The sequence below is a fragment of the Chrysochloris asiatica genome, unplaced genomic scaffold (assembly GCF_000296735.1).
Source record: "Chrysochloris asiatica unplaced genomic scaffold, ChrAsi1.0 scaffold00081, whole genome shotgun sequence".
In the NCBI taxonomy this organism is placed as follows: Eukaryota; Metazoa; Chordata; class Mammalia; order Afrosoricida; family Chrysochloridae; genus Chrysochloris; species Chrysochloris asiatica.
This window is the reverse complement of record NW_006408599.1, coordinates 13,164,105-13,187,850: the sequence shown is the minus strand read 5'-3', so window position 1 is coordinate 13,187,850 and position 23,746 is coordinate 13,164,105. Positions and strand designations below refer to the sequence as shown.

At 44.2% G+C, this 23,746-nt stretch overlaps 1 protein-coding gene across 1 annotated transcript; it reads left to right on the top strand.

Moving 5' to 3' along the window:
- The first annotated feature begins 217 nt into the window (after nucleotides 1–217).
- BSPRY (B-box and SPRY domain containing) lies at nucleotides 218–20,954 on the top strand. Its single transcript, XM_006865732.1, has 6 exons — nucleotides 218–424; nucleotides 4,219–4,317; nucleotides 10,476–10,706; nucleotides 11,993–12,018; nucleotides 18,993–19,117; nucleotides 20,428–20,954. The coding sequence occupies exons 1-6, from the start codon at nucleotides 218–220 to the stop codon at nucleotides 20,952–20,954; spliced, it is 1,215 nt and encodes a 404-aa protein (XP_006865794.1).
- Nucleotides 20,955–23,746: the final 2,792 nt, after the last annotated feature.

Sequence of the window (23,746 nt, the reverse complement as noted above, 5' to 3'; positions counted from 1 at the left end):
ACCACCGAAGGTCGAAGGGCTGAGGCTGGAGGACTTGGTGGATGTAAGTTTAATGTTGCGGGTTCGTGCCCACAGAGGAAGGACAGCTATGATTGCTACACTGGAACAAGGGTAGTGACGGGGCGGGCACGCTGGGCGGGGATAGGGGCGGGGTCAGGGAGACCACGCCCATCAGCCACCTGCGACAGGTGGAGCGCGCTGCGACCGGCACTCGGCCATGTCCGCGAAGGGCGCGGGGCCGGGATTCGAGCTCGGGTCCGAGCCAGGGCCCCAGGCTGAACGGCTTTGTCCTGAACACGGCCAGCCTTTGAGTTGGTTCTGTTGCTCTGAACGGCGGCTGGTGTGCGCCGCCTGCGTGGAGCAGGGCGGCCGCTGCCGGGGGCACCGCATCCGCCGGGTAGAGGAGCGCGCGGAGCAGCTGCGAGTGAGTCGGCTTGGGCACCGGAAGACGAGAGCCACTACAGGGAGGGAAGCCCCAGAGGGAGGGAGCCCCCGGGGGTGGTGGTGGTGGTGGTGGTGGCTGGGCGGTACGCCAGGCGGGGCCTAGCCCGAGCGGGAGAACCTGGGGTTCGATGGACCAAACGGCAGGTCCTGAAGGCCAAGCACCTCGGTGACATTGGCTGTAGAACAAGGCAGTTAAGAGTCTGGCTTGAGTTTGAATCTCACCTTTTGGTTCGTGTCTGAGCCGGTTTCTTCTTCATCTGTAGTTCGGGGCAATGATAACTCATTTATTAGTTGTTGTGAGATGCAATATGATTATGGGTAGAGTGCTGTTTAGTTATATGCCTGTTAGAGTGTTAAGTGCCGTCCAGTCGATTCTGACTCCTAGCCACTGTGTATAGGGTTTCCGAGGCTGTAAATCCTCCGGAAGCAGAAAACCTTATCTTTTTCCTGCGGACTGGCTCGTGGGTTCAAACCACTGACCGTGTGGTTCTCAGTCCGTTGGTTATTCTTCAGAGCCACTGTGCTCTCTGCACAGTTTAGGAGACTAGAAGCCCAGATTCAGGGTTCCGACTCTAGGGGAAAGCTTTCTCTCTTGGTTGGCTCCAGAGAAAGGTTCTTGTCTCTTTTTAGTATCTGTAGGCCCAGCACATAGTAAGTTCAGTTATTTAGGCAGACACCTCCTTCTCCCCCAATGGCACTGTTGAGGGAGAGGGGAGTTCAGCTGGTCCTGGGCAATAGAGGGCTCCACTGAGCTAGTTTCCCCGGGCCAGGTATGCGCACCTGTGGACGTAGACGTCTGATAAAACACGGCCCACTACGCCTTAGTCCCTCTTGCTCAGAGCCCCTCCCTTCACTCTTCTTGCTTCTTGGTGAGGTGATTTCATTTTCCTTTCAGGACTGGCCTTGACTGTACTTAACATTCTCCCCTCACCCCTCAGCCATTCACCTAGGGTTTCTCCCCACCTCCACTGCAGTTTTTGGCACTTGGCTTGGTGATCTCCCAGTCACCACCCGTTTTATGAACTGCTGAGGTTGGAGAGTCGAATTCACCCTGGTTTCCTTCCTCCTTCCACCCTAAACTATGGTCCCTAGGGGAATTCCTGGCAATTTAATTAAACAGTTTGATTCTTCCAATACCGTCCTAGAATCTAGCCCTATTTTGAGGCCTAAGGGGCTTTACCTACTCAAACTGGATTGTAATAAACACACCTTAAAGGGTGATGAGTCCAGAAAGCTAACCTCCTAATTGTCACTATCACTATCAACAGTAATGCTGACATTAAAAATACATAAAGTTATTTGTATAATGGATAGAAACTTTGCAAATTCCAAATTACTTAAATATTTGTCATCTCATTTTCATCCAGACCAAACCTTTGAAATGGAGGCCCTACCCACATTTTAGCCATGAGGAAACAGGCCTTGAACAGGACAGTTACTCTTCCAAGGTTCCTAAGGCTTAAGGGTTGGACCTGGGGAGTCATTGATGAAGCAAGAAAAAGTAGTTGGAGGGAGGAGGTGATGCTAATGCGAGTAAGAGTTTCATGAAAATCTTTTTTTTAAAAAAAGTTGCCAACAGAGTTGGATGAAGGGATGAGGGTTGGACAGGGTGGTGGCCTAGTGCTTGTTAGGAATGCATTCTGCCCGAGGGCACCTCTCCTATACCTTATTCACCCTGATGGACTTCTCATTTAGGCCTGGAGGGAGATGTATCTTGCTTTCCTTCTCTCCCTCAAAGCTGAATAGATAAGTCTTTTGCAAATTCCTTTTCTTATCCCTACAACTAACAAAAACCAATTCAACCTAGGGCAAAATTGTGATAGAAATGGACAAAAACAACAACAGTTCTACACTTCTCTGACTCACCTAGATTCCTGCCACACAGCTTTTCTCAGTTCCCTTTGTCTCATGGTGTCTGGTGATCACAGTTTACTCTTAGTCAATTCAATTTTATAACTTTTTAATTGTACTTGTGAAATGTAAGTCTAATTTCCTACTCTTGGGGGAAAGGGTTTTCTAGGACTTCCTGGAAGAGGTAGCTGAGTTACCTTTGTAGCAAAATGGAGCTGGGGCAAAGCTCTTAAGTGAAAACGTCTAGGTGAGATATAGTGGAAGGGCTGCTTAGAGGGGTTCCAGTTGTACCCTGGAGAAATAGAATGGAAGAATAGCAGGGGTTTGACCATTTCTCCTTAGGCAAATCTCTTCTCTGTGGGCCATAGCTTCCCTATTTCTAAAATTCTTTTCCTGCTTCTATGGGTGCTGCTCATAGCTTTGGGAGTCATGAATAACTGAATGTTTTGTGGTCAAGGATGTTCATTCAACAAATATTTATTCTGGACCTTCTATGTACATAAACTCTTCGGAATACTGGGATACAGCACGGAACAGGCCTAAGGCACAGTGCTTATATTCCAGTGGGGGTGATGGGGACAGGTAGCACACACACAAAAAAAATAAATAAAAACACATTATGCAGGGAGTCTAGGTTGTTAAGTGCCGTCAAGTCTGTTCTGACCCACAGCGACCCTATATAGGGTTTCCAAGGAGCAGCTGGTAAGCTTGAACCACCAATCATGTGGTTCAAACTGACTTTGCAGTCCAGCACATTAACCCACAGCACCACACCGGTGGTAAAAATAAAGGCAAGTAAGGGGATAGGGAGTGGTCAGGGAATAGCTCCGAAGAGCAGAGACCTGAGTGAAGTCAGGGTGGGATGGGTGAGTCATGCATAAATATGGGACGACGGTTGTGGAAGCAGAAAGAACAAGTGCAAAGGCACTGAGGTCAGGACAAGTTTGGTGTTTTAAGGAACAAAAAGGCTAGTGTGGCGAATGGTAGGAGGTGACACTGGAGAGGTAAGCAAAGTTACATCAGGTAGTGCCTTGTTGACTAAGTTAAGAAACTTGATCTTACTCTATATGTACTAGAAAGCAGGTTCTGAGCAAAGGAGTGGCTTTACAGGAAGCGATATTGTGCATCGCTTTATTGTGATATGCAGATATTGCCATTTTTACAAATTAAAGGTTTGTGGTAACCCTGAGTAAAGCAAGCCTGTCAGCGCCATTTTTCTTAGCAGCATGTGCTTACTTTGTGTCTCATTTTGGAATTTTCTTAATATTTCAACCTTTTTCATAATGCTTTTGCACAGTTAATAGGCTACAGTATAGTGTAAACATGATTTTTATATGTGATTTGCTTTCTTGCGGTATTTATTCATTTCATTGTGGTGGTCTGGAACCAAACCCACAATATCTCCCTGGTATGCCTGTATCTGATTTCATTGCAAAAAAATGACTCTGGCTGACAGGAGTCAGAGGTATGTGTGCCCAAAATGGAAGCCCAGTTAGGGGTTCTTCCAAGGGTTCCTTGAAAAGATGATACTGGTCTGGATTGAAAAGCGGGAGTTGAAGGTATAGAAGTGGCCAGAGGAGATAGATACTTTGGAGAAGGGACTAATAGAACTTAGATTAGATGTGGAGTTGATGGGAATGCTGGGGTTTTTGATCTGTGAAAAGAGTCCTGGTGTGGCGCTGTAGGATAAGCATTGGACTACTAACCGCAAGGTTGGAAGTTCAAGCCCACCAGCTGCTCCACGGGAGAAAGATGAGGCTTTCTGCTGGAACCATCTCAAAAGCACCTAACAACAACATCGTTATCCATAATGATGGGTACCTGGTCTGCGAATGCGTATGAGAGGTGGGATAGAAGAAAACAAATCCTTGTAATAGTGATGGATCATATACATGGCCAACCTGGGTATGGTTTGTGTTGCAGAACAAGATTGTGGACCAGTGTGAAAGGCTGCAGTCGCAGAGTGCCGGCATCACCAAGTATGTGGCTGAGGTCCTGACAGGCAAGAACCAGAGAGCAGTGGTAATTCTTCTCCTTGCCCTTCTGCTGTTGGCCTCCCCTTGATGGTTTGCCATCTCCTTGAGCCGTGTTTTCACCATCTGAGCAGAGGGAGCTTATTCCCAGTTACACACTTGGTGTGAAGACTGCTAGAAAATGACTTCTTGGGTATTTTGGGGTAGGGGATCGAAAAGGGTATCTATCATTCTTCTGCCTCCTAATTATTTTGTACATAGTCACAGATTTATAAAATTACCTAGAGACTTTTATATTAAGTATTAAGTATTGCACTGGACAAATCTGCTGCGAATGATCTCTTTAAAGTGTTAAAAACAAAGATGTCATTTTGAGGGTTAAGATGTGCCTGGCCCAAGCCCCATGGGATTTTCAGTCACCTCGTATGCAGTCAAAAGTAGGACCGTGTATAAGGAAGATCAAAGAAGAATTGATGCATTTGAATTATGGTGTTGGTGAAGAATCTTGAATACACCAGAGACTGTCAGAAGAATGAACAAATCCATCTTGGAGGAAGTACAGTCAGAAGGCTCCCTATAAGCATGAATGGTGAGACTTGTCTCATGCATTTCATACATGTTATCAGAAGAGGCCAGTTTCTAGAAAACATCTTGTTTAGTAAAATAGAGGGTCAATGAAAAAGCGGGAGATCCTCAATGAGATAGATGGGCTCCAATGATGGGCTCACGCATAGCAACGATTGTGAGGTTAGTGCAGTGTTTTGTTCAGTTGTCCATAGGGTCTCTATGAGTCAGAACTGACTCTACAACACCTAACAGCAGCATTTCCTGTGACAGTTTTATAAAGTAGGCCATAGTAACATCTCTGTTCCCAGAATGGGTTCTATATACTTTGGACCTGGTATCAGGAAGGACCAGTCCCTGGAAAATGACATGGTGATTGGTAAAATAGAAGGCCAGTGAAAAAGAGCAAGAACCACAGTGAGATGGATTGCACGTGGTTGCAACAATCAGCTTAAATAGAGCATGATTGTGAGGATGCTGTAGGACTGGACAGTGTCGCCTTCAGTTGTACATGGGTCACCATGAGTCAGAATTGACTAGAATGCTCCTAACAACATGTCAGAAAGTGATAAATTTGTTTGCTTTGTTTTTTAAGATGGGAAAGATATTTGTGTACAAAGTTGGTAGGAATGGTCCAATTGTTGTTGTGTGCCGTGGAGTTGGTTCCGACTCATAGTGACCCTGTACAGGGTTTCCGAGGCTGTAAATCTTTATGGGAGCAGAAAGCCTCATCTTTCTCCCATGGAACAGCTGGTAGTTTAGAACTGTTGACCTTGTGGCTCACAGCCCAGTTTGTAGCCATTACGCTACCAAAGGAATGGTCCAGTAGAAAGAGGAAAATTAATGATGCTGGAGAGATACAGCAAACAAGCATAAGATCTAGAGTCAAATGGAAGGACTGGCCTTGGGTAGGAGCATGGACAGTTTATCCACAGAAGCAGGAAGGCAGACTACATGGGCATAGATGCAGGTAAGTAGGTAAGTGATGAAGGGAGCTTAAGAAAATTCTGTTCTGATTGCTCCTATTTTCCATTAATTATCACCTTTGCTGTAGGTTCTCACATTTTTCAGTTTATAAAGATGTTCTGTTCTCTATCAATGATAATGTGATAATATATTAATGGACTTTAAAATGCTTGAACTCCATCCTTGAATTCCTGGGAAAAATCAATCCAACTTGATCATGATGCATTTTTTAAGATAATTGTAGATTCACATGCAATTGAAATAAATAATATGAGACCCTCAGTTACTCTTCTTCCAGTGTCCCCTAAAGTTAGCATCTTGCATAACTATACGATATTTTAACCAGGAAATTGACATTGATACAATCTACCTAAGGAGTCCTGATGGTGTAGTGGATTACCTGGTGAGTTGCTAACTGCAACATCAGCAGTTCGAGTCCACCGGTAGCTCCAAGGGAGTAAAATGAGGCTTTTTGCTCCTGTAAAAGTTTACAGCCTCAGAAATCCTATTCAGGGTCACTATGAGTCAGAACTGACTTGACAGCACACAACCACCACCCTCATCTACCTGTCAAAATACAACATTAAACCATCCTCCCACGATTCAGTCTACTCAGCTGGTTTTGGTAATTCATTGCAGAGGCCACACAGAACTCAGACACCATACTTACAGTTAATAGGGTTTATTAGAGCAAGTTAACAGGCTACAATTCAGAGACAGACATGCTCAGGGCACAGTCCTTCCAGTCAGAGCAGCTTCTCCTTTGCTGTGCCCACAGACAGGCCTCTTTCTACCAGGTCGATGTTGCAAAACTCTTTTATGGCTGCTGATAAGTGCCCATAGGACATACCACTCCATCATAAGCCTCAGCCTGAAGGCACTTGGTTCTACTTCTGTCAGTCAGCCAACCTAAATGGCTCGAGGCACCCCACTCTGCACAAGCTTTCTGTCCAAAGTACTTGCTCTGTGGGCTGGGGAGGCCACCACTCTGTCTCATGCTCAGGCTCTTGGTGTTGCTGTTGCTGTTCCTCCGTCACTCTTCCAGTGCCACGGCTTTCTGTCCCTGGATAAAGGAGGTTCAATGCACAGGGATCTCAGGGTCCAAAGGACACGCTCCACCCTTGGTTCTTCTCCTTTGATGGTAGTGATAGCCTCCCTTCCTGCTTCTGAGATGGCTCATTTTATACATATTAGAGTTAGAAGTTTTTACAATTACAATTAACTCTGTAAAGTATTCATAACTAAATCATATAATCCTATCAGCCTCTTCTCTCACCTATTACCCAGACACAACAGGGCAAAAATGTTGTTTGGTGGGACTTACAAACACTATGGCCAGAGGAGCCATACAGAGTAATTCACTACACCACATTACCTTAGTTAAATTTCACCAGTTTTATATACACTCATTTGTATGTGTGTATATTTAATTCTGGTGTGGTCCTGTAAGATAAGCACTGGTCTGGTAACCTCAAAGTTGGCAGTTGAAACTCACCAGTCGCTCTCAGAAACCCTATACAGAGTTTCTATGAGTTGGAACTGACTCAACAGTACACAACAACAAATAACAGGGTAGCCCTGGTATGGTACTATAGGATAAGCCCTGGACTTCCAGCTTCAAGGTTGGTGGTTCAAACCCACCACCTGCTCCTTGAAAACCCTATACACAGTCGCTGTGAGTCAGAACCAACTTGACGGCACTTAACAACAATATATTTAATTTTGCACAATTTTATCATATGGGTAAGTTGATGTGAAAACCACCTAAATCAAGCTATATTTGTAGAACAATTTAATCACAAAGATCTCTTGTGTTACCATTCTATAGCCACAACTACCTCCTTCTGGAGTCCTGGTGTTGCACTGTGGGTTAATTTGCTGGACTGCAAAATCAGTTTGAACTGCAAGGTTGGCAGTTCAAGATCATCAGCCATTCCTCGGAAACTACACAGGGTCGCTATGAGTCAGAATTGGCTCGATGGCACTTAACAGTAACAACACCTCCCTCTACTTCCCTTCCCTGTAGTATTACTGATTCAAATTTACAAAATTCCTGAATTTGGACTGCTAATTTAGTTGCAGGAAACTTGGTGGTACAATTGTTAAAGACTGGGCAGCTAACAGAAAGGTTGATGGTTTGAACTCCCTGTGGTTCCTGGGGAAAAAAGACCTGGTCACCTGCCTCTTAAAAATTGTAGCCTAGAACATCCTGAAGAACAATCTACTCTATCATATACAGGATCACGACTCAGTGGCACATAATAACACCAACCATAATCTTAGTTTAGGTTTGTTTTTCTTTAAGGATTTTTGCACCCATACTTAGGAGTGAGATTAGTCTATGAATTTTATCTCTTGTACAGCCCTTATCAGATTTTGGTATTAAGGTCACATAGTAAGCCTTATTTAAGGTGTTGGGAAACAGAACTCTATTTTTACTGGAACAGTTTATATATGATTGGAATTACCTGTGCTGCTGATGTTTGGTGACACGCCCTGTAAAACAATCTGGGCTTGATGTTTTTGTTAGGTAGATTTTAATCACTGATACATTTTCTTCTGTGGTTATAGGATTATTCTAGTTCTTTCTTTTGTCTTGAGTTAGTTTTGGTACATTTTCCCTGGGAAAATTACCAATTTTGTCTGTTTTTAAATCTAATGAAGTTCTCAGTTTTATTTTGATCTTTGTTGTATGTGGATGTCCACTTTGCATTCTTAATATAGTTAATTTTGCTTTTTCTCTTTTCTTATTAAAGCTGTCACAGTTTTGACTATTAGTTTGATTTTTGAAGTATTAAATTTTAGATTTTTGGCTCCTTGTCTCTACATCTTTTTTGCTACTTCTTTATTATTTCTCTTGCTAATTTATTTGGATATACTCTGATGTTTTTTTAATTTGCTGCGTTGAATACAGCCTATTAATTTTAGTGTCTTCTTTCTCAAAGTGAACATTTAAAGATTTAAATTTTCTTTTAGGTACTGACATAACTGTTAAGTATCATTGAGTCGGTTCCTATTCATAGTGACCCTATATAGGGTTCCCAAGGGTAGCTGGGGGGTTTGACCTTTAGGTTAGCTGCCAACCACTTAACCGTTGCACCACTAGGGCTCTTTTCTTAATGTTTTGTCTCTCTTCTATCAGGGTTTTGTTTTTCCTTTCCTTTTGTTTATTTATTTATAACCTAATCTGGTAATCCCTGCTTTTTAACTAGGCAGTGTTTTGGTGATGGGTATATGTGACTGTATGTGTGGGTATATATGGGTATAATGGGTATGTGGTCTGGTAGCGTAGTGGTTACGAATCGGGCTGCGAACCGTAAGGTCAGCAAGTCAAAACTACCAGTGGTTCCGCGGGAGAAAGATGAGGCGTTCTGCTCCCGTAAAGATTAACAGCCTCGGAAACCCTGTGCAGGGTCGCTATGAGTCGGAACCGACTCCATGGCACACAACAACAACAACATGGGTATATGTGGCTATTATTATATTTTGTATTTTCTAATTAATCTGCATTCCTGAATTCACTTACCACTCACTTAGTCACTGTCTCCTCTCTACCAGGAAAATTGTGATGTCTCAGTTTCTTCTGGAAGCAAACATAGTTGTCCTTTTTACTATACAAAGCAGGTTCCTCGGGGGCAGGGCACAAGGAAAGTTGCTGGCTATCCCAGGCTTTCTGGCATGAAGGTGGTAGTTCTACTCTCATTTGTCTGGCAAAAATGCAGATGCTTCATGCAGCAGGTACCCATGGGAAATGTTAGTTACCAGCTGGCATCTGCTGTAGGGAAGTGCATTGGACAGAGTCAAAGCACCGGGTTCTATTATTAGCTCCGATGCTGACTTACCATGTAATCACTATCAAGAAATGTTAGACTAAGGGAAAACGTTCAGTCATTCAATCAATACTTGAATACTTACTGTGTGCCAGGCAACGTGGTAGGGGCTAGAAGAAGGGACTCATTCACTTCACTGAGAACTGATTTTAGGTCTCTTTCATAGCAGATAAGAATTCTACCACAGAACCAGCTGTAATGGGACAAATTTAGGAAGTGGTGAGCTTTTTGTCCTCAGACATGGTCAGAATTGTCAACTAGACCTTCATGTGGTACAGATACTATGACAGCGATGCCTTTTTTAAGTTCTTATGCCCAGCAGTTACATGATTCTATGATGTTGATCTCTCTGCTTTGGTATTCCTAGTTGTGAAATAAGCAAGTAATTCTAAATGATCTCTAGACAAAGCCTAGCTTTTCCATTCCGTGATCCTGACTTCATTAGCTACGACCTGGGTGTCTGGATCTTACATTTCTTGGCTCTAAATCATATTTGTGATATCCTAGGGCTGGAGAAAAAGAGGAAGACCCCCAGCTAGATGGATTGGCAAAGTGGCAGCATCAATGGGCTCAAGCGTGGCAACGATAGTGAGATTGGCCCAGGATCACACAGTGTTTTGTTCTGCTGTGCATAAAGTTGCTATGAGTTGGTATCAACTCGATGGCACCTAATAACAACAATAGGGCTGGATGGCAAAGAAAATGGTTTAAGCACAGTTACTTCTTTTACCATACCCATGGCAGATATTGCTAATCAGTCTCAGCACTTCTTCCAGCTGAGCCCAAACCTTCCTAATCCTAACGGGGCCTTTGCCAGGAACTGACTCTTTGCTTTATCCTTTGACAGAGCATGGCCAGCGCAGCGCGAGAGTTAGTCATCCAGCGGCTGAGTCTGGTACGGAATCTGTGTGAGAGTGAGGAGCAGCGGTTGTTGGAACAGGTGCATGGGGAAGAGGAGCGAGCCCATCAGAGCATCCTGACACAGCGAGCGCATTGGGCCGAGGTGTTGCAGAAGCTTGACACCATCCGCATGAGCCTGGTGGGCATGCTCACCCATCTGGATGACCTCCAGCTGATTGTAAGTCTGGCATGGAGAGTGGTGCCACCAGTAGGCCAGACTGCCCCAAAGTTTGAAAATATTGAGAATATTTACTGGAATGAGAATTTGGAGCAGGGAAGAGATAGGAAAATGAAATTACATGGATCATTTTTGTACCTGATAACAATATGCTTTTAACAGTGAGCAAATACTTATTGAGTACCTAGTATGTGCTTGGCACCATGCTATGGGGTGGAGTTACAGGATATAGCTGTCTTCTGCTTACATTAGAAGGAGATGCATACATAAACGGACAATTCGGAGATGGAGGGATAGGTGCAATGCTAAAGGAAATCACTGGGAGCTAGGAGGTCCCACAGACCAGGTGGGGGTCAGGAATGGCTTTGCTGAGGAAGTACATCAGAAGCTGATGCCTGAAAGACAAAAAGAGTAGCTGGGACAAAGGAAGTAGGGGAGGTACAGAGGAAACGCTGTACTTGGGGGGAACTTAAAGAGGATAAATATTAGATTATAGAGCACATTCTTACCGACCACTCAGAGGTCACCATGATGAACAGTTTGGCACATATCCTTTGAAATTATATAAATATGCAGATGCACGTAGTTTTGAGGTGACAGTGTGACGTCTGAATGAAATTGTCAAGCAGAGGAATGAGAATGTGGAACAGTTTCCCATCACAGTTTCAATTAGGGAAGTTCCCATAACCGTCCTAGCTTTTGCATTCATTTAGTCACACAGCTTCCATGTACAGAGCACATTTTGTCCTGAGCACTAGGACAGTCACTAGAAGATTCAGAAAGGATCCCAGCTATCTGGGAGCTGACATTCTCCTGGGGACTGCTGTCGGGTATATTGATGATTATCCTGAAGTGTAGCCAAGAGGAACCCAGAATGCCATGGCGTAGGGGATAGAAGGACTTGTTGTGAGTATGTGTTGTTAGGAAGCAGCCCCACTAGCACAGTGGTTAATCACTCAGATGCTAACCAAAAGGTGGGACAGTTTGAACCCACCAGCCACTATGCAGGAGATGTGGCAGTCTGTTCCGATAAACCCTATGTAGCAGTTTTGTTCTGTCAGAATCAACTAGATGGCATTGGGAGTTTGGTTTTTTTCATGTGTTGCTGGGGAGATACATGGTGGGCAATGCATAAGGCGTTGTGCTATATCTTAAAGGAGACAGATTAAAAAATATATATTAGAGTCTGTGTCTATGTGGAGTTTTGCACACTATGTTCAAGTTTTAACTTCCTGCAGGACTTATGGTACCAAGCCTGATTCTGCTTTTCTTTTTCCCCCTCACAGCAGAAGGAGCAGGAGGTTTTTGAGAGGTGAGTATGGCCCCATGACTAACTTGGGCATATTTGGAAACCATGGGATGTAAGCCTTTACCCAGTCTGTTGCATTTAGCCCCCGCTGCTTCTGGGAGGATGTACAGATGATTGGCTTCCCTGGAGCCAGGCTCATTGGATAGGAATGTTCCTACATATTAATTAGAAGCTTGCCACCCTATTAGAGCATTTTGCCATGCCCATTTATAGATGAGAATGCTGTGACTCAAAGAGGGGAAGGGACTTGCCTATGCCCTAGAGCCAGGACTTGAACTTAAACTTTCTGATGCCTGCCCCAGTATTGCCTGTGTACCTCACTCCCCCTTTTCTCTGTTGAAACAATTCAAGTCTACATTACCACCCAACATTTGCATCTTAATTATGTATTAGTAAAATAATTTCATTAGCTCTTGCCTGGGTCCTGAAAGGCTGAGAGCCAAAGGATTGAGGAAGTGCTAAGGAGATGTAATTTGGCAGGTGATATAATTAACCTTCTCAACTTCCTGTGAGAGACTACAGAACCATACTTGAAGATCATGATCCATTCTTCTGACTTACTTTTTATGTTTAAGTTTTCATAGCAATACGTGTGGATGAGAAAAGAATTCAAATACAAAACCGTTTAAAATTTAAAAACAGGCCTCCATCACCCCTTCCTTCCTAATTCTACTCCTTAGATGTGATTAGTTTTAATAGATGTGTGTTTTGTGGACTTTAAGTATAGTTGTAGGCAAGGAGCCTTGGTAGCATAGTAGATTACGAGTGGGCTGCTAACTGCAAGGTCAGTAGTTCGAATCTACCAGTAGCTCTGTGGGTAAAACATGAGACTTTCTGCTCCCATAAAGATTTACAACCTTGGTAACCCTATACAGGTTATTAAGAGTTGGAATTGACTCCATGGTACACCACCACCACAGTTGTAGGAGTTATGGGGGATCATTTTATACCTGTTCTAAAACATCAGTGTATCTTGGACATCTTTTCATGTATCTTAATTATCTTTGCCACTATTTTTAAGTGCCATCAAGTCGGTTCCAACTCATATTGACCCTGTATAGGGTTTCTGGGGAGTAGCTGGTAGGTTTTAACTGTCAACCTTGTGGTTTGCAGTCCAGTGCTGATTCTACAGTGCCATACCAGGAGATTCTTATTTATCTAGTGTTGCTTTAATAGAAATATCATAAGTGATGGCTTAAATAAACAAATTGGTTCTTTCACAATTTAGGAGGCTAGAAGTCTGCATTCAGGGAGCAGGCTGTAGGGAAAGGCTTTCTTTTGCTGTCTGGCTTTGGAGGAGGGTCCTCGTCTCCTTTCACTATCTTTGGGTCTTAAATCATTCTTTCCCTGGGCCTAGGAGGTTCTCAGTGCAGGAATCCTGTGTCCAAAGGGCCAACTCTGCTCCTGTCTCTTCGTTGTTAGTGGTACTGTTCCCTTATCTCTCCTTTTATCTCCTATAAGATAAAAGGTGATGAAGGCCACAATCCCGGTGGGAAACTCCCCTCACATTGGATCAGGGCTATGACTTCAGTAGGAGCATTACATCCCAACCTAATCCTGCTTCATTAATATAAAAGACATAAGTGATCCCTCGTTCACCTAACTTAATCCTGTAAATTTTGCTGAAGATAATTGCAGCAGTGCACTGACAGGGAACTGCCAGAAAGTCAAGCCAGATTAGAATGAGGGCTATCATTGCTGATATCAGGTGGATCTTGGTTGGAAGCAAAGAATACCAGAAAGATATTTGCCTGTGCTTTACTGACTATGCAAAGGCGATTGATTGTGTGGATCATAGTAAATTATGGATAACGTTGGGAAGAATGGGTATTCCAGAACACTTAATTGTGTTCATGCAGAACCAGTAGATAGACCAAGAAGCAGTCATTAGAACAGAACAGGTGGATACTGTGTGGTTTAAAATCGGGAAAGGTGTGTGCCAAGCTTATATCCTGTCATCATACTTATTCAGTCTGTATGTTAAACAATCCAAGTAGCTGGATTATATGAAGAAGAATGCATCATCCAAATTGGAGGAAGACTCCTTAATCACCTACAATATGCAGAGGACACAACCTTCCTTGCTGGCTGAAAGCTAAAAGACTTGAAGCACCTAGTGAGTGATGCAGATCAAAGACTACAGCCTTCAGCCTGGATTATACCTCAACATGAAGAAAACAAAAATCCTCACAACTGGACCAGGAAGCAACATCATGATAAATGGAGCAAGACTGAAACTGTCGTGGACTTAACTGGATCTACAATCAATGGCCATGAATTTTAGCAGCAGTCAGGACTTCAAACAGCATATTGCATTGGGAAATTTTACTGCAAAAGATCTTCTGGAAGTGTTAAAAAGCAAAGATGTCACTTTGAAGACTAAGATGTGCCTGACCCAAGCCATAGTTTTTTGTTTTTGTTTTTTTTTTTTCATCGCCTCCTAAGCATGCAGGTTAAACAGTGAAGGGTGACCAGAGAAGAACTGGTGCTTTGAATTAGGCTTTTGGCAAACAATATTAAATATGCCATGGACTACCAGAAGAACAAACACATTTGTGTTGGAAGAAGTACTGGCAGATGCTCCTTAGAAGCAATGATGGCAACATTTGTCTCATGCACTTTGGCATGTTTTTAGTCAGGACCTATCCCTGGAGAAGAACATCATGCTTGGTAAAGTAGGTCAGTGAAAAAGAGAAAGACCCACCCAACAATGAGATGGATTGACACAGTGGCTGTAATAGTGGGCTCAAACATAGCTATGGTTATGGAGATGACACAAAGCCAGGCAGTATTTCATTCTATTGTAGTTTGGGTTGCTGTGCGTTGGTACCTAATAACAACAACCCTGCTTTCACTACAAGCGTAGATTAGGGCTTACAACACAGGATAATCACAAAATGTGGGGCAATCACACACAACTGGGAATCACAGCCTTGTCAAATTGACACATATTTTGGGGAGATACAATTAAATCCATGAAGCCCTGGTGTCACTGCACTGCAAGGTTGGTTTGAACCACAAGTTTGGTGGTTCAAACTCACCAGGTCCTCCTGAGAAACCCTGTACAGTGTTGCTATGAGTCAGAACCGATTCGAGGGCACTTAACAACAAAAAATTTAACTCATGATATGTCAGTACATCTTGATCTATCTCCCTTTTTGACCAATCTACAAAGTACTCAACAATATGGATGCCCCATATATATTTTATTGTCCTCTGTAAATGTTTGCTTGCCTTGTTCCTATTTTTTCACACCTATACTTTTGTCAGTTTGAGGACTAAAGTGTACCTGACCCAAGCCATGGTATTTTCAGTCACCTCATATGCATGTAAAAGTTGGATAACGAATAAGGAAGACAGCAGAAGAATTGCTGCATTTGAGTTATGGTGTTGGAGAAAAATATTAAAGGTGCCATGGACTGCCAAAAGAACAAATAAATCTTTGCTGGAAGAATTACAGCCAGAATGCTCCTTAGAAGCCAAGATGACCAGACTTCGTCTCTCAATCTTTGGACTTATTATTAGGAGGGACCAGTCCCTGGTGAAGGACATCATGCTTGGTAAAGTGGAGGGTCAACGAAAAAGAGAGAGACCCCCGACGAGATGGATTGTCACAGTGGCAGCAGTAATGGACTCAAGCATAGCAGCAATTGTGACAATGACACAGAACCAGGCACTGTTTCCTTCTGTTGTACACAGGATCACCAGCAAGCCAACAGCACCTAACAACTACAACAACAGTCTTCTTTATTCTTCATCTTCTAATGTATTCTAGCCTCTAGATCAAGCCATTCTTATCAGTGGAGAAAAGATTGAAGTTGTCAAGGACTTCATTCTTCTTGGATCAACTATCAACACTTGCAGAAGCAGCAGTCAAGAGATCAGACGACGTATTGCATTGGGCAAATCTGCTGCACAGGAACTTTTTAAAGTATTGAAGAGCAGAGATGTCAGCTTGAGGACTAAGGTGCGCCTGACCCAATCCATGGTATTTTAAATAACCTCATATGGATGCGAAAGCTGGACAGTGAATAAGGAAGATCATAGAAGAATTGATGCCTTTGAGTTGTGGTGTTGGAGGAGAATACTGAAAGTGCCATGGACTGCCAAAAGAACCAATAGATCTGTTTTGGAAGAAATGCAGCTAGAGTGCTCCTTGGAGGCCAGGATGGCTAAGCTTCGTTTCTCATACTTTGGACATATTGTCCGGAGGAAACAGTCGCTGGAGAAGGATGTCATGCTGGTTAAGGTGGAGGGTCAGAGAAAAAGAGGAAGACCCCTAACGAGATGGATCAGCCAGGTGGCATCATTGATGGACTCAAGTGTGACAGTGGTAGTGAGGTTGGCCCAGGATCGGACATTGTTTCGTTCTGCTGTGCATGGGGTCACTATGAGTCGGTTCCAACTCAATGGCACCTGACAACAACAACAACAACAAGATCAAGCCAGCCTGATTTAAAAAAAAATTGTTTTGAGTTTTAACTTTTTACTTTGAAATATTTAAAATAAGTTGCAAGTATAGTTCCAGTGAACTTTATGTAGAATTATCAGCTGTTAATATTGTGCCACATTTGATTTTCTCTGCCTTTGATATATCTTTATTTTTTCCTGAACAATTTAAGCATAAGTTTCAGACATCATGATGTTTTATTCCTAACCACTTCAGCCTGTATTGCCCAAGAAAAAAGGCATTCACTTACATAATCACAGTATAATTATTAAATTTAGGAGACTGAACATCAACATGAGATTCTTTTCTTATATATACATAGGCCATACTCAAATGATGCCAGTTGTACCCCAAAATCTCTAATTGAGTTCAAGATTATTTCACACATCTTTATGTCTTTGGACCAAAGGTATATACTCTCACATTGTCTTGTTCAGATGTCAGGCACCTTCTTGTTGGGAAGCGTTACTTGTTCAACTGAGAAATGCCTGTTTTGGCTATGGTGGTTTTTCCATAGCCACAGCTGGACTCGGCTCTAGCCTGCCACAGTGACAGGTCCCACTGCAAAGACTGGGCATTTTGTTTCCACCCAGGGCTCTGATGTGTCTAAGTCCCGAGTTTCCTATACCACTGGCTGCTGGATCAACTGGTTCTCTGTAGACACTAGTGCCTGTGTTTAGTCTTAGATTTGCCTGTGACGACAAATTGTCACTGCTACCACCAGCTCCTTTTTCCTCCCCACCTGATAGCTAGGGCTCCTCCAGAGCAAGCCTCGGTGCTATGAGGACAGGCAACAAACGACTCTCTCTTGTCTAAACCATAAAGAACCTTTGTTTCCTGAGCCTGCATTCAGCACTGTCAGAGCTTTCTTCACCTCGGGCCTCAGTCAGGATAGTGACAGTCTGAAAAAGAGTGTGTATCTATAGGGAATGTGCCCCACACTCTGCCCCGCTTCCTTTGTGGGCAGCTATGAGATTTGGGAGGAGGATGTGCGCTCTCACGTCTGCTGCCTGATCTCAGAACCGTCCTCTGAATCAAAGTTTGACTGTACACAGGTTCAGGACAAAATTGTGTTAAATGGTGCCTTGGTCCTGTTGCTGTCTGGAGGCACGATTTGAATCAAAATTCTCCTTTCTAGCTGAGTGTTTCCTCTGAATTTCTGTTTTCTCTTTTTTTTTAATCAAATGAAGTCACTACTACCTCCCAGACTGTTGCAAAGATTGAGACTCTATATGGAAAACAGCAGGCCCAATGGTGATTCTAGTAATTTTCAGGTTCAAAGTGCCATGGCTAATTTATGGGTGGGATGATGAATGCCAGTCCTTTCCTGTGTGACCCCCTCAAAGGATATGTACATTTTAAGAGATGAAGAGGGGCTTTACCTTCTGACCAAACCAAAGGAAACATTACTGCTGCAATACTTTTGGAGAGAGGGAAGCTATTTTCCAAGGAGCCTGGAAGGACTGCCACACAGGCCTCAGCTCTGCCATTCACTGAGACACACTGGGGAGTCACTTCCCCCACGGAGCAGACCATTTCTAAGCTTTACTTCTTGCACCATGTACAGGTACACTTGCTTTTTAATTTTGCTTTATGCTGCTTCCCTTTTATGAAAGATCTACATTAATACATGCATTTTGCCAACTGAAAGAAATCTGAAGAGAATCTTTGCTTTTACGATCAAAGGTAAAAATTGAAATTAGCCCTCAGCATTTGTTTGGTAGCCAGGCTTTACAAGAGGCAGCTCGTTCCATGAGCAGCTACTGCTCCGGGAACAATGCTCGGCACCTCAGCCTTAAACCACATAGCTTTAAACTGCGAGCACCGTATATGTTAGTGTTGTTTCGTATGACTTGGTAGATTCTTCTTTGGGTCTAGAAAGGGTCAAAATATTTTTCCATATAAATTAATGGTAATTGCATGCCATTTCGACTTAGGAAAGGTTTCACAGGAATGCTCTTCTTTCAGATAACAGGGGAAACCTATTTCCTTTATTTAGAAATACTATGCTCCTATTTCTAAATTAAGGACCTCTGGTAGTGTAGTGGTTACAAGTTGGGCTGCTAACCTCACAGTCAGCAGTTTGAAACTACCAGTGGTTCCATGGGAGAAAGATGAGGCTTTCTGCTCCCATAAAGATGTACAGGCTGGGAAACCCTATAGAGGGTCACTGTGAGTCGGAACGGACTCCGTAGCACACCCACCACCATTTCTAAATTAGCCTTAGTGTGCTTGCTGCCAATTCAAACCCTGTACAGGGTCGCTATGAGTTAGAACCAACTCGATGGCACTTAACAACTATAATTTCCTTGCTAGAATGATGACTCTTTAGGGCACAGGGAGAATGCCCACCTCTCTTTTTAGGCCCAAGCCCCCTTTAGGAGCCCTTGCTATAGGGTCTGGCTGGCAATCTAGGTGGCACTCTGGGTGGAGTAGGGGGGTGGTGGTGCTTTTACTTCTATTTTGATCCAGATACATTTCTAGAACCTGAGTCCGTGTCTCTGTTTGCTTGTTTTCTCTGCATAAGGACTGAGGAAGCAGAGGGCATTTTGGATCCTCAGGAGTCAGAGAAGTTAAACTTTAACGAGAAGTGCACTTGGAGTCCACTGCTGACCCAGCTCTGGGCAACGACAGTTCTCGGGTCCTTCTCAGGTTAGGAGCTGCAAGAGCCCAGCACCAGCAGGAACAACTGGGTTTCTGTCTGTGTGTCTGTCTGGGGTTTGCTACATCGGAGCCCATGCTTCTGGGATGGTGGCTTAAACAACAAGTGCTACTGGATGTACTGTGGGTCAGTGGGACCAGGGCTCTGGACAGGCCAGGCCCTTCCCATTTCCAGACCAACCTGGTCTGTGGTTGGGTCTCAGATAAACCTTGTTCCTGTAAACCATGTCCTCCTCACACACATGGGGGAAGCTCAGTAGTCTTTTGTGGAAACCTCTAGTGGCTCTTTAAGAAGATAAAATTGATGGCCCCCTGGAGAGCATCTGGACTAGGAATTAAGGTGGCCAGGACTTCCTCATTTATTCACTTGACAAATATTGACTCAGGCCTATATGAGCCTGGCCCCATACTGCTTGCTGGGGCCACACTCTGCTTCCAGGAAGTCTCACTTAGCATGGGGTTCCCAAAGCAGGTTTGTCCCAAGTTGAATATAGGCTTCTACACTTGTATAATTTGTTTAGTCACCTCCGCCTATAAGGCCCTTAAATTTATAGTATAAGCTACAGGCTGTTTGGAGTCCTGGTGTGGTGCTGTAGGATAACCACTGGACTGCTAACCCTAAGGTTGGTGGTTCAAACCCACCAGCTGCTTCTTGGAAACCCTATACTGGGTTGCTATGGTTGGAACCGACTCAATGGCACTTGACAACAGCTAACTATTTAGACTCAGGTATTTGTGCCTGATTCACCAGGAGTCCATTTAATAAGTTGTTTGAAATTGAGTGCGTATATGCTGCTTACTAGCTTCCAGGTGTCCGTCTCTAGGACAAGTCTGACTTCTTTTGGAGGCTGCAGGTAAGACCAGCTAGAATGCAGTATGCTCATTGCTAGATGCTCAATATAGTTACAAAATGCTTGACTTTTCATTTTGGCCCTGTTACAAATTGAGCAGGTGACTTTGGACAACTTACTTCTCTCTGGTCTTATGTCTGTCAGAGTTTATGGATGAAGGCCTTGACTAATAATAGTTACTGTCCTCATGGCCCCAATTTATTGGGCACTTATCATATGTTTAGCACATAACATGTATCATCTCCCTTAATCCTTACAACTATACAACTACCCTGTCATAAATCCTATTCTGATACCAATTTTACAAATGAAGAAACTAAGGCTCTGAGAGAATAAATGGTGCATTTAACATCACATAACCAGTGAATGGTAAGGATGCCCTTTGCTCCCTGGCAAGACCAGGTTAGGTCTGGGAATGAACCCAGGGTAACTCAGAATTCTTTCTGGCAGGCACGGAGGATGTGCGTATCGATGAAAGGACTGTCAGTCCCTTTTTGCAACTGTCAGATGACCGAAGGACCCTGACCTTCAACGCCAAGAAGTCCAAGATCTGTGCTGATGGCCCGGAGCGCTTTGATCACTGGCCCAATGCCCTGGCTACCACCTCCTTCCAGTCTGGGCTGCATGCCTGGATGGTGAATGTCCAGAACAGTTGTGCCTATAAGGTGGGCGTGGCCACAGGCCAGCTGCCTCGCAAGGGTTCTGGCAATGACTCCCGTCTGGGCTACAACACCTTCTCCTGGGTCTTCTCCCGCTATAACCAGGATTTCTGTTTCTCATACAATGGGCAGCACAAGTCCCTGAGGCTGCTGCGCTGCCCAGCCAAGCTGGGTGTACTGCTGGACTTGCAGGCACAAGAGTTGCTATTCTATGAGCCAGCCTCTGGCACGGTGCTCCACACCCATCGTGCACCCTTCCCTGGGCCCCTCTTCCCTGTCTTTGCTGTGGCTGATCAGACCCTTTCCATCATCTGCTGACCTTTAACCCAGGGAGGGCAGGTCTACCTCCTCCAAGCCCTTTCGGGCCATGTTTCTACCCAATATCCCTTTCCCAATGTGTGTGGCATTTCTAAGGGAAATAGGGCCTGTGCCTTCATTATTGGGCAGCTTTAGGAGAGATGGAGCCCATTTGAGATGTGGGTGCAGACTTTAAATACTGAGTATCTCTGGGGGACTTGCAATTCTCAGGGTCTCAGTCTCCCAGTCCAGCATGCATCTGCCCTTCGGAGGCTCTCATTCGCCACTTTCTCTCTGGCAGCCAGCATGGTACTTGGTGCACAGTGAGCATGCCACATTTGGTGAGTGGGTGGGTAGGTGATGGGTGGATGAGGCAGATTCTTGGAGAAGTAGTCTTTCAGCCCCTCAGTTTTAAGTATGTCATTAGGGTTATCTAGCAGAAAGGCATGTGGCTGAAGCTCCTTCAGCCTCTCATTCCAGTGTTTCTCAATCTTTTTCATGACATGGCAGAGAGAAAGTATTTTTCTAGAACACAAAACAAATTGGCAGGGAATTAGAGCTGCCGATAGACTTTTCCAGGCCAGAGAATCCTAGTGGGATATGAAGCTGTGTCCTAACCCTTCCTCCAGGGCCTGCCTAGCCACTCCAAAGACTGGGGTGAGGGGAGGTGATGATCACGTTTCCAGGTAACCCGACTGCACCCCGTGCACTGGCAGCTGTCTCAGACCTGGCAGCTGAGCTCCAGCCTGTCCCCGCCAGTAGTAACAGGACAGACATCCACCTACTGCAGCTGCTGGCTCCTACCTGATGATCTCCCCTCAATCCAGGTAGAGATCTGGAGTGCAAAGGCTTCAAGGAATCAGAACCAACCATGTGGAACGACATGATTAAAGGTTTTTAAAAGATTAAGATTTATGTTTTTACATGTTGTTTCCTGCTCATTGGGTATACTATATGTGGCCCCAACTTGTACACTGAGTCCCAGCTTGTATCCTAGGAAGTCAATGTCTTCTTCTCACTCATCCAGAAATAAGTGGGTGGCACCTTAGTAGAGAGTCTGGAAACAGATTTATGTTCTTTAATGCTGGAACCAAAAGCAAGTCTCCTCTTTGAACAGTGGACGTAACAGACAGTACCTGTTCTGGACTTCCATCAGAGATACTCTTCAAAGGCAATCTTCCCCCTAAAACTTCAGGCTGCAGGGCATGAAGTAAGTAGGTGGGGCCACAAAACAGTTTGAAAACCATTGTTTAATCAGGGGTCACAAACTCTTAAGGTATTCTGGGATCAGTTGGCAACAAGTAAAATAGAGTTTAAAATTCAAGGATAGCCACTGTCTTCATTATCATTTTCTGTTACAGAAATATCACAGGCAGATGGCTTTAACAAATAGAAATTTATTCTCTCACAGTTTAGGACAGAAGTCTTAATTCAGAACACTGGCTCTGGAGAAAGCTTCTTGTCTCCTCTGAGTATCAGTAGCCCCAGCATTCCTTGGAGATCTCCATGTGTCTTGGTATTAGTACTTCCCTGGACCTGAGTCCTGGTATGGAACTATAGGATAAGAACTAGACCGAAAGGTTGGTTTGAACCACAAGGTCGGTGGTTCAAACTCATCAGCTGCTCCTCAGAAACTCTACACAGGGTTGCAATGAGTCTAAACTGACTTGATGGCACAAGAACAGGCGCTTCACAGTACAGGGACACGCTGTAGTCCCAGCTCTGCTCTTCTTCTCTGGTGGGAGTGGGTTCTTTTCTGCTCCCTTCTGTTTATCACTTGTGAGATAAAAGGTGTTACCCTTGGAGGGGCCCACCCTTAATCCTCTTACTTGCTGATCACATCATGGGGAATCATGACAGTACTGAGACATTACAGCATTACATAACTGCCAAGCCACCTAGAACCATGGGCCAGCCAAGCTGACACATATTTTCGGGGGACACAATTCAATCCATGACAGCCACTACTCAGCTTCGGCTGTTTGTGGCCTTGAGGGAAGGTGAACCCAGACTGGTCAGGAGTACAAATGTTTTATGAGCAGCTGAAAAAAATCTAGATTTTAAAATGAAATCTTTCTGAAAGCTTCCTAATAATTTACCTGAAACACTGGGAAGGTCAAAGTCCACAGACTTCCTATTGGCAACTTTTTTGGTTGAGCTGATCTTTGTAATTCAATAACTGCTGTGACTCCTGTCTTGACACATGGGAATTAATGGTGAGTTACCTTGACCTTGACACCAGGCCCAAGGAATACAAACATGAAGGGATTTGGTCTAGTCTGGAGACCACTTCCCTGTCTTTGGACACAACCCATGCCCCAAAGCCTGGGTCAAAGCCAACCTCTGCAACTGAACACCTGAAGTTTGAACACACTTTGCTCCCCCAAACCTATTGAGCAAACTTCCTACAAGCAGCCTTTAGGACAATTCAGGCCTATTGCCAGAAATGACCCCACTAATTCCTCTGGCCATCTAGAAACACCATCCATCTCTCCACACCCCAGTTCAGGGCCCACTCTAGAAGCCCTCCTGCCTTGCTGTTCTTGTTGGCACCTGAACAGACATACTGTACCTATTGTGTCTACCCTGAGATCTCCCCAGTTTCTAGCACTGGGCAAGGTGCAGGGACAGCCAGTAGTAGACCACGTAGAACAGTTTGTAGAGGGGCCAAGGAAGAAAAATGGAATCCTAAAACCCAACCAACTTCTCCAGTTTCAAATGCTCTCCCTCTGCCCTTGCCTATTCCTTACAATTCCACCATCCTGAGCTGTGGTCCCCTTTCCCTGTACCTTTTCCCCATGTCTCTACTCATG